This window comes from Urtica dioica, chromosome 3 (assembly GCF_054948205.1).
Source record: "Urtica dioica subsp. dioica isolate 48M chromosome 3, U.dioica_male_clone48M_v1_H2, whole genome shotgun sequence".
NCBI lineage: Eukaryota > Viridiplantae > Streptophyta > Magnoliopsida > Rosales > Urticaceae > Urtica > Urtica dioica.
In genome coordinates this window covers 42,733,355-42,744,809 of record NC_142758.1, presented here as the reverse complement: position 1 = coordinate 42,744,809, position 11,455 = coordinate 42,733,355, and the positions used below count along the sequence as shown (strand labels likewise).

General features: G+C 37.5%; 1 protein-coding gene across 1 annotated transcript; it reads right to left on the bottom strand.

Moving 5' to 3' along the window:
• Positions 1 to 678: 678 nt before the first annotated feature.
• Positions 679 to 9,003, bottom strand: LOC149402919 (uncharacterized). Its single transcript, XM_089608561.1, has 3 exons — positions 8,797 to 9,003; positions 8,551 to 8,699; positions 679 to 724 (listed from the first exon to the last, which is right to left on the bottom strand). Exons 1-3 carry the CDS (start codon positions 8,989 to 8,991, stop codon positions 679 to 681), a joined length of 390 nt encoding a protein of 129 aa, XP_089464687.1. The 5' UTR covers positions 8,992 to 9,003.
• Positions 9,004 to 11,455: the final 2,452 nt, after the last annotated feature.

Sequence of the window (11,455 nt, the reverse complement as noted above, 5' to 3'; positions counted from 1 at the left end):
GCCTGAAAACATTTTTATCAACCCCATTAAAGATAGCATTGAGAGCACGAGAATTACCCAAGGCTGCTTCATCTTCTGTGGGACTCCAGTCCTTCTCAGGTTTGGGACCGATCACTGCCCCTTTATCATCAACAGTTACATGGGCTTCTCAACCATGGATCACAGCCTTCCAGCTCTTGATGTCGAGGGATTTCATAAAGGCGCTCATTCGAGATTTCTAATAACCATAGTTGGTTCCATCAAGAACTGGAGGACGATTCACGGACCCTTCTTCTCTGGAACTATCCATCTTTGGTAAACATAATAAAATACCCAGCTAACCACCCGAAGATCTAGGTGCCTGATCTGATACCAATTGAAATTCTGTTTAGTCACGAAGACATGATGTTGCACATAATGTATCGACAATGTGTCCGACAACTTGCTTAAACACAGATAATGGATAATAAACAAGAAGCGCGATAAAAGAAAGACACACAATATGGTTACCCAGTTCGGTGCAACGTTACCTACGTCTGGAGGCTCTCAGCCAGTGGAAAAGATTTCACTATATAGTAGTCAATAGTACAAGCAAGGTCTTATATGATTACATCAACAAAACAAAGCCCTAGAAACTATTACCATGAGTGAATACCAAGACTAGAGACCCCCCCCCCCCCCCTGAATTTGAGACCCCTCTCAATTCCACTTTTTGAGCACTTGCCTGTGCTCGGACGACTTCAGTCTTCAACGCACATGAAACTTCAGTCACGTTAACATAGAACCCAAATCTCACAAACACTCAGTCTTCTGGAATAGTGTTTGATACAAGGATTGAAATGCCGACGGCCGATTTCGTGCCGATGGCCTCAAAAAAGGGAAATTGCGATGGCTGATGGGAATTGCGACGGAAAAAATGCGAAAATTTGCTTAAAAAATGCCGACGGAAATTGCGGTGCCGACGGAAATTTCGATAAAACACGAAAATTACGACGGAAATAATGTTGCAAGATAGTTTATGAAAATAAAGCATATGTTTTTAAATATGTGTGTTTGTTTAGAATAAAAAAATTAGCTACATAAATATATCTAAGATTTAGTTTTTCTTTGTATTTTTGCGATTGTTTATTGTATATAATAATTATATGTGTATGATAATTATCATATGCTATTTATTAGGGACACTTATTTTTGCTTTCTTGTTTTTTTCCCTAACAATTAACGTATGTATATACTATATACTATATAGGATCAGAATATAGTGTTAACTAATAACGTATTTATTTGGATATTCATTGGGCTTTTATTATTATTATTATTATTGGACATTCATTTGGACTTTTACTTAAGCCCTTTATGCTTTATTAGATTGTAAGGTTTGTATATCTTCTTCTTCTTCGATCCAGAGTTGCCATTTCAAATTACGTAAGTTGACACCAAGGTGTGGACGAACTTCGGACATGCCGGCAAAGTGGCGTCGAAATCGCCAAAATTTCGTTGAATCTTCACTGCGATGGTCGACAAATGGACGGCGTGACAGGAAAGTCGTCGATGTTGCGCGAGTCGCCTCTTCGGTCCACGTCGAGTTTTTTAGAGTTTCTGTTATGAATATGTCGCCGAAATGACAAGACGTAATTTATATGACATGTCCACGCAATTTTGACGACAAAATTACCCGAAACGATAAAACGTAATTTTTTTGCCGGACTCCTCCAAATCTCGCGATGCCGATGTTATTTCGCCGCCATTTCCCGGCAATTTAAACCTTGGTTTGAGGAATTACACCGCTCTTATCAATACACGAAGTCTCGCAGTCCACCAGTCGTGCACGTCTAGGAACCCTAAGTATTTTGATAAAGCGTCAATGCTGCTAAGGGTGGAGCACTCGGCTTTTATACCACTCATACAACTCTGGAAGTGAATCTAGGGTTTCCTTACTCATACTCGCAAGAATATCACTCAATAAAGTCACCAACAAGGCAATCTAACAAAACCGAAAACTTGCCAAAATAACAGTCTGCGCACAAGAGGAAATGTGTCTTAACAGAAGCTAGAACATGATGATCGACATCTTTCCTCACAACTTGTGCTAAAATATAAATCTAACTTATTACGTAACAACAGTATTCAACATATTAATGAGACATATATATAATTAGTTTATACACAAATAACGTTGAAACCTATATATAATTAGTATATTTTAATAAGCTTCGCATTCAACGTTTTAATGAGACTTCTATAGATAATTAGTATATATATGTATATATAAGCATTGTATTCAACGTTTTAATGAGACTTATATATATATAATAAGTTTATACACAAATAACGTTGTAACCTATATATAATTAGTATATTTTAATAAGCTTCGCATTCAACGTTTTAATGAGACTTCTATATATATAATAAAATTAGTATACACACAAATAACATTAAAACCTCCATCGTATTCAACCCTTCAATTGGACATGTATATATGGCCTACTAATTCTTATCCTTATCTTTGTTGAAATAATCGAGTAATAAGTTACAAAGAAGTTTCCTTAGATGCTTTGATTTAATCCTGCAGAAAGCAGTGTAATAAAACAAAATAACTTGCAAAACATATCGGCAAGCTCATATTAGATCTCTGGTAATCCCTTCCGATCCTAATTCAAATATATAGCTGAGCGGTGGCACAGTAATTACTAATTAGACATGCACATCAAAACTCGTGTATAGAAATCTGCTATAACTCGGTAAATATTTCTTATGATTAAAAAGAAAACTTATTTAAATCCTAATATAATAGAGAAATTTCATTAATTGGACTTAATAATACATTAAATATCAAGATTAGACCTTAATTTTGAGAAATATCTAAAAATGGATTTTTGACCCAAAATCGGACAAAAATACCCCTCTGAACCCTGTACATCTCTCACTCTTCATATTTATCATTTCAATCACACTCAAATCCACTCAAATCCTCTCTACTTAAGCGGGTTTCAAAAGAATCATGGGTAAGATTACTAACTTAATCATTTTTACAAAGTTTATGATTGTATAGAGAAATTTCATTTTCTAGACCTAAAAGTTATGAAAATATCTCAATTAGACTCACTAGTTCATAAATATCTAAAGAGATGGAAAGATGTTTATTTTGAATTGAGGGTATTTTTGTCCAAAATTGGTACAAAAGTCCAATTTTGGATATTTTTTAATTAACGGGTCTAATTGAGATATTTCCATAACTTTTAGGTCTAGAAAATGAAATTTCTCATTGTATATGATAGAATGTAGCAATAAAAATTGATCAGATCTGAAAACATAGTCCAAAATCTGAGTTTTAACTTTTTTGTACGATGGTATACGATATGGTAGGATGAGATTTAACTTTTTTGTACGATGAAATTTAGAAAAAAAAATTACGCTATGTACGATGCTGTACCATGCTGTACGATTCTATACGATGATGTACGATTCTGTACGATGCTGTACGATACAACTCTGTACGATGTTGTACGATTTTGTACGATGATGTACGATAGATAAGCTAATTTTGCATAGTTTGACTTTTTTTTTTTGCAGTTTTTCTCATGGTTAACGGCACTTGGGAGAAGGAAGGACACCAATGGATTTTCACCAATGCAGATACGCGTGCATTCGTAGTTCCGAAAGAGGTAACGTACACAGAATTAGTAGATTTTTTATACGAGAAGTTCGAGTTAGACAGATTCGCGTTCGACTTAAAACTCGAAGTCCCATACACAATCAGTACAATTCCGTTTGGTCCTGCCGTATTGAAGGACAATGGCGATGTTTCGCATTTTATGAAGCACAAATATCGTAATAGATTTCCACTTTGTGTAAGTTTGGTACCGAAATAGATCACTGCACCTATTGCGTATCGAGGAGTATATAAAGGGAAAGATGTGAAAGTTGGAAGGGTGTCTCACAATGAACCGAAGAAGAGACGGAATACACTTGTTATCGAGGATCGACAAAATGATCCTATAATTGAAAACAAAGACGGTGGCTGTGACGAGGACTTGTTTAACGAGTACAAGGGTGCCGAAAATGGTGACGAAGTATACAGGCGTGATAGAGATTGTAATCACAACAGTGACGAATATGATGGACACAATAGTGACGAAGGTGATGAATACGAAGGTGGCAAAGGTGATGAAAATGAAGGTAGCGAAGGTGATGAAGAGAATAGTGACGGATATGATGGAGATAACAATGGTAGAGGTGAAGAATTTGAAGAATTCGCCAATGCAGAAGAATATGAAGAGTTTGTAGAAACGTTTACAGTACCAAACGGGTCATTGTGAACCATCGGGTCAATGTCAGCGTGAGCCTCCGATGATCGGATCACCTATCGTTCCTTATTCATGGAAAGCACCCGAGTTCACCGCCGATGATGTTGTGAAGGAAGAACCGAGTCATTATCCAAGTCATTCTTCTACAGGTAATTTAAGTGGATTCAAATTAGATTCAAGTATAGTATGAAACCACCTATTGTTTAACTAACCTTTGAAACTAGCAGGTAGCTCAAAAGAAATATATATTGGGCAACAGTTGAAAACAAGCATGAACTGAAGAAATATGTCCACCTGTACGCGTTGAAACATAATTTCGAATTTAGAGTGAAATCTTCTTCGAAAAAGAGATGGTATGTTCTATGCAAAGACGAGAGATGCACATGGAGGTTGAGGGGTGTCGTGCAGTGGTCTGAGATGTGGGAGATTACGTCGTACGAGGGTAAACACTCATGTGCGCGTGTTGTTCGAACAGAAGGCCATCGAGGAGCGGCACCATGGGTCATCGGTCACGTATTTAAAGACAAGTACTCAATTAACTTTATGGCGGAGTATTCGGCGCATAACGTCAGGGAAGAAGTGAAGACAAGATGGGGTGTGAACATATCGTATTTGAAAGCTTAGAGATCCAGGGAGAAAGCTATTGGGTACGTGCGGGGTACGCCGGAACAAACGTACCAGAAGTTACCGTCTTGGCTGTACATGTTGAAGCAAAAGAATCCAGGCACGTTAACAGACTTTGTGCAAGATGGTGACAAATTTAAGTATGCTTTCTTTTCCATTAGGGCGTGTCGTAGAGGCTTCAAAGCATGTCGGCCGGTCATAGCATTGGACGGTGCATTTCTGAAGACAAAATACGGTGGACAGTTGCTTTGCACAACTGCAATGGATGCGAATTCACAATTATATCCACTTGCATTTGGAGTTATAGATAGCGAGTGTCATGCTTCTTGGATTTGGTTTTTGAGAAGATTGCGAGAAGCTATCGGTGAAGACGTACCTAATTTGGCGTTCATATCCTATCGCCATGTTAGCATCATATATGGTGTCGAAGTTGTGTTTCCTGGTATCCCTCACGGAGCATGTTACCATCATTTACACCTGAATGTCCAACACAAGTTCAAGACAGACCATTGTCGCTTTGAACTTTACGATGCTGCTTACGCCTTTAGTAAAACAGCATTCGAAGCTAATTTTAGACAGTTGAGACGGAAGGATGTCGAGATGGCAAAGTATCTCGAAGAAGTTGGTGTCGATCGGTGGGCCAGAGCTTTCTTTCCTGGAAAACAGTAAAAGTCTAGAACTTCTTTTGTACTGAATTTTTAATGTCGTTGATTATATAAACATCGTTGGTTTTATATAGGTACGACCTAATGACGAGCAACAACGCAGAAAGCTTCAACAACAAAACAAGGAATGCTAGAACGTTTTCTACTACGACGTTGCTCGAGTTTATTCGATTCACACTCCAAACTTGGTTTTTCGAAAGAGAAGAGATAGCGCACAAGTTGAACACAAAATTGACACCAACGTGGAAAAATGATCTCGCACAGCTAAATAATAAGGCACAGTTCGTCAATGCGTACGGGCTTGGTCTATATGAATGTCATGTCCAATACGTAAGAGGTGATTTCGATGTAGACCTTATGGCGAAGACATGCACTTGCGGACTACCACAACAATTGAATATCCCGTGCGAGCATTCTATCGCAGCAGCCCAACATCGAAGCGTGGACGTGTACTCGTTATGCAGTGACTTTTATTTGAAGGAGACGTGGATTGAGATGTACAAGGAAGCCATATATCTGGTTGGCAATGAAGATCAATGGGATGTCCCGGATGAGATAAAAAAACATGAAAGTTTCGGAACACGAGGAAAAGAAGCAAGCCGGTCGACCGAAGAAAAGTAAATAAGGAAGAAGAAGGATTAATCGATACCCATCTCAAGGCGAAAAGATTGTTATCCAACGAAAATGCGGGAAATGTGGTGGTAGGGGACATAACAGAAAAACATGCACTTGAAGGGATTAAAACTTTAGACCTGGTGTTATTTTTATTTTTAAGTTTAAAACTTTAACGTTTATTTGAGTTACCTGTTTATTTTGTTTAATGGAGTGTCATCCGTCTCATGGATCTTTTTTCGATTCAACTCTGGAAAGCATTAAGTTTCAAGGTTAAGGTTAATTATCTATTTCTCTTCTCATCACATCATGAATTTTTGTATTGCAAGGGAAGTAGTAGCGGTGGCTCTAACGTTTGAGTTTTACGACTTGAGTTGTCAAATGATGACATGGAAATCTGTAAAAAAAAAAAAAAAAAAAAAGAGAATACCAAAAGTCTGAGACTAAAGGGACGTTTAATTTGAAAAAAAAAAGAGATAGCGACATGCTTTGAAGCCTCTACTCTGTTTTTATTTTTATGCAAGGACTCTGTTTTTTTTTTTTTTTTTTAATATCTTCTTCCTCTAAGAGTATCTGTTGTTTGACTCAGTAAACTTATTATTTGTTCATTTTTTTAGGTGGAATCGTTTATGTATTATGCGCATATGATGAAATGAATTTAACATTATTTGACCTCCATCAATGGCAAGATGTACTGATATGGGCAAGAAAAGAAAAATAATACAAAAAGTGTAGTTGCTATTTATATTCATTTTTTTTCATCAGTTCATACAACTTATTTATTTTACGCCTCAAAAGCTGAAACTGTCGAGGGTTAAAAAGAAAAAAAAAAGAAGGAAATATTTAATGAAGAGAGATATAATAAAATGATTTTGCTGACGTGTTAAGTGGTAACAGGTGTGCTATTATAAATGGATCGTGCGATTATGCCTACTATTTTTTTCGTGCTGAATAGCACTTCTCATTTCTTAATATCTTATGAAGAAAAAAACTATTGAGTGCGAGTCTAGTTTGAAATGTATAGCTTATGAAGACAATAATACAATGTCCGTTAATAGAGATGACAACGACGAAGATCTCAACTCGCTTTTGTCCCAAGACTCGTTTTCGCCACAAATGTCTCGACTTCTAAACATGTTTATAAGGTACAATAAAAAACACATTCAATCAATAGTCAACAAACCATCTCGATAATATGTTTATAAGGTACTATTACATACAAAACCAAAAAGATAAAAAAAAAAAAAAAAACATCCGAAAATACAAAATCACGAGATAAGGTGGTTGTAGAATAAGTCCACAAACCATTTCTTCCTGAACGTTCTCATATTGACACTTTGAAGAGTGTCAAATGATTCGTTCAGTACTATGTGCTCGACATACTTCACTGCGAACTTCCCGCAATCACCGCTACAACACAAAATAAGTAAAAGAATTTGTCAAACTTGTCAAAAAACGTGTCTAAAAAAAGTTGTAAAATAAAAAAAAACTTGTCAAAAAATCTTGTCAATGAAAACAAACTTGTTTAAAACTTGTTCAAAAAAGTTCAATTAACTAGTCAAAAAAACTTTTTTAAAATAACTTCTAAAAAATCTTGTCAAAAAAATAAACAAACTTGTAAAATAACTTTTCAAAAAAGTTTAATAACATAACTTGTAAAAAAAAACAAACTTCTAAAATAACTTTTCAATAAAAACAAACTTGTTTAAAACTTGTCAAAAAAAGTTCAATAAACTTGTCGAAAAAACTTTTTTAAAATAACTTGTAAAAAAACTAACTTGTAAAAAATCTTGTCAAAAAAACAAACATACTTGTAAAATAACTTTTCCAAAAAAGTTGAATAACATAACTTGTAAAAAAAAAAAACTTCTAAAATAACTTGTTAATAAAAACAAACTTGTTTAAAACTTGTCAAAAAGTTCAATTAACTAGTCAAAAAAACTTTTTTAAAAATAACTTGTAAAAAATCTTGTCAAAAAAATAAACAAACTTGTAAAATAACTTTTCAAAAAAAGTTGAATAACATAATATGTAAAAAAACAAACTTCTAAAATAACTTGTCAATAAAAACAAACTTGTTTAAAACTTGTCAAAAAAAGTTCAATAAACTTGTCAAAACAACTTTTTTTTAAATAACTTGTAAAAAAAAAAACTAACTTGTAAAAAATCTTGTTAAAAAAACAAACATACTTGTAAAATAACTTTTCAAAAAAAAGTAAAATTAACTAGTCAATTTTTTTTTTTTAAATAACTTGTCAATCAAAAGAAACTTGTTTAAAACTTGTCAAAAAAAAGTTCAATTAACTAGTCAAAAAAACATTTTTTTTTAAATAACTTGTAACAAAAAATGTAAACATGTTTACCTGTATGCACATTGTGGGACATTTTGATCGACGAGCCACGTCGGATATGTGAACTTAATTTCACCGTGCTCACTCTCCCGGTAAGAGTGGCGATGGTTCTTGAAGAAACCACCTATGGCCACAATCCTAGCAAATGCTCGAGTCCAAGTCTGAATAATAAACATTTTAACAATGTTAAGTAACCCTTATAATTTAATTAACCACAAATAAAGGTAATAATTGTGAATAACATAACATTTTACGTACCTCCATCATCTCCGTGAAGTCCTTTTGATTAATCGACGACTGCATGAGATCCTTTTGGCAATCGAGGACGGTAATGGTCCAGGCCTCGATGTCGATCCGAAATGTGAACCACTGAAGGTTCTTGAAGTTCACGACAAACAGGATCTCGCGAGCACCATCCCAAGGCAAAATATCGGTGTCCCTATACCCAGTCATCGGGGTAATAGTTTCCCTCATGTCCCAGTCCACGGGTTCGAGCTCTGCCCCCAGCGCGATGGCCGTCTTGATGTTCGCTTCTTCCTTTGTGAATCAGCCGTACACGTGCTGGACCCACCGAAAATCCATGATTCGGACGTCTTGCCGATATCCGTCGAGACCTCGTTGGCGAGCCCGAATCATGTGAATTAGAGCATCAATATGCTGAAACATAACAAACGTATAGCGTTATTTTAAATTAATAGGGAATGAAAAATATAATAAATAACGTATCGAATCATGTAGCCATCAGGTTTTTGTCAATATCGTGTCGAAGAAATTCGTATCTCTGTCGCACGTCTTCAGGCGAGTAGGCTCCATGAACTTTCCATCCCACTTTTTTGTCCATAACCACTTAACGAAATTATTAAACTCATTTAGCCTCTAGTCCTTCAACGAGTTGAAGTTGGGGATCGGCTTTTCTGAATACTTGGGCCTTGTCGGATCAGTGAAATCGGCCCAACGCGACGACTTCTGTCGCACTTGCCGATCTGGACATGGCGGAGTAAGTGGTGCCTTGTCGCTTTTCCTTTTAAGCGGAGTTGTGAGCCGGCGTTGATTATCCGGAATGTCTTCTCTACGAGGACTAGACGAAGCCGTCGACAACCTCGGCAAAGTCACCGTCCTGATCTCCGATCGCTTCGACGACTCGTGATGCGTAAAAGACGGCTTCTTCGACGACTCGCGATGCGAAGAAGACAGCTCGTGCGATGAAAACGCCGACTTTTGACCAGATGTCGGAGGAGGAGGAAGAGGATGAGGAGGAGAAGGAGGAGGGGTCCAGCGTTTATGACGACCATCAGATTGGATCGTGGGAATCTCACCCCCAGGCAAGCCCGTTTGGTCCTCCAACAAAATGTTAAGCCTCTTCCACATATCAAGCTGCAAGTCAAAGTAACAAAATATGTCACGAAATTTAAACTTGTCACAAAAACTATAAATAAAATATAAATTTAACCCTAAACTCTAAAACGTTAAATTATATTTAAACTTAACTCTCACTACTACAAATTCACATTTCTGGTGCGGAAGGGTATTAGGTGCGACATGTCGCACCTAATAGTCGCACCTAAGCCCATATTAGGTGCGACATGTCGCACCGGATACTCCGCCAGATAACTAAAAATTTCGCTAATGTTTAGTGGTATCCGATGCGACATTGTCGCAGCAGATATGTTTTTGTCGCACCTATTACTTTTAGGTGCGACAAAGTCGCACCAAATACCTTTCGGTGCGACTAATGTCGCACCTAATAGTTATAAAATTTAAAGTTGTCAGGCTTATTCCCCCGAAATTTTTTGGGTTTGGGATTTCATATCCGGTGCGACATGTCGCACCGGATATGATTATTAGGTGCGAAATCAACGCACCTAATAGTTTTAGGGGTTTAAAAACACCAAACGCCTTCTTCTTCTTCCTCGTGCGAAATCTTCTTCTTCTTCTTCTTCCTTTGCCCGACCATCCTTCTCTTGAAGCTGACTCTCCTCCGCCTCTACCTTCATCCCTCACGTTCATCACCACCCAATTCGGCGCCGACACCTCGCCCGCCGCGTCTCTCCGTGTTGACAAACGCCCTCTACCCGAAACCCCACCATCGCCGCCATCAGCCCTCGGCGCCGCTGTCAGCCTCCACCCCACCACCGCCGGACACTCCGCCTCCGGTACCTCACCAGCGCCCTCTCAGTCACTCTCTCTCTCCGGCGACCAGCCCCTCAGGTGTTGGAATTGATCTAGGGTTTAAGAAAAAGTTTAACGCTTCGTTAAGCGGCAGCATTTTAAAAATTTTCTTTTTCAAGTAAAACAGTTTTTACTAACCTAGACAAAGAGCAAGTACATATAAATAAAACTATTATGAGCATAGAAGTTTACTAACCTTTTAGGATGCTTGAACGTTGAGAAGCTTTTGGAAAAAAGTTGCAACGTTCGTCTCCCATCGCAGCACGTCTCTCTTCCTTCCTCGGCAACTCGAGCAACCACGAAAGTTTCTATCACTAAATCACTCGAGAGAAAAGGAATTAGTGTGTGGGCACTTTTAAACACTACGACTTAAGAATGAGTCTTGAAGTCGCAGAGCTAAACATCAGGTCGAATGAGGACCTATGTGCCAAAACAAAAACGAAAAGAACTTAGAGAGAGAAAGAGGAGATGGGCGGCCACAAGGTCTAGAGAGAGAAGCTCTCAATCTCTAACTTATGTGGGATGAATGAAATGAGAGGAATGAGGCTCCTATTTATAGGAGAGGTCTCACCTTCAATAAGGTAGTTTCCTCTTCTATAGAATATCACATATTCATGAGCCAATTTCCTTTTCTTCTCCGTATTTCACACGGCCAAAGAGGATCCAAGATATCCTTGTATTTGTTTCCTCTTTTATTTAGCTTCCCTTTGACTCTACTTGGGCGCCCACCTTGATTCCTCGTAGGGGA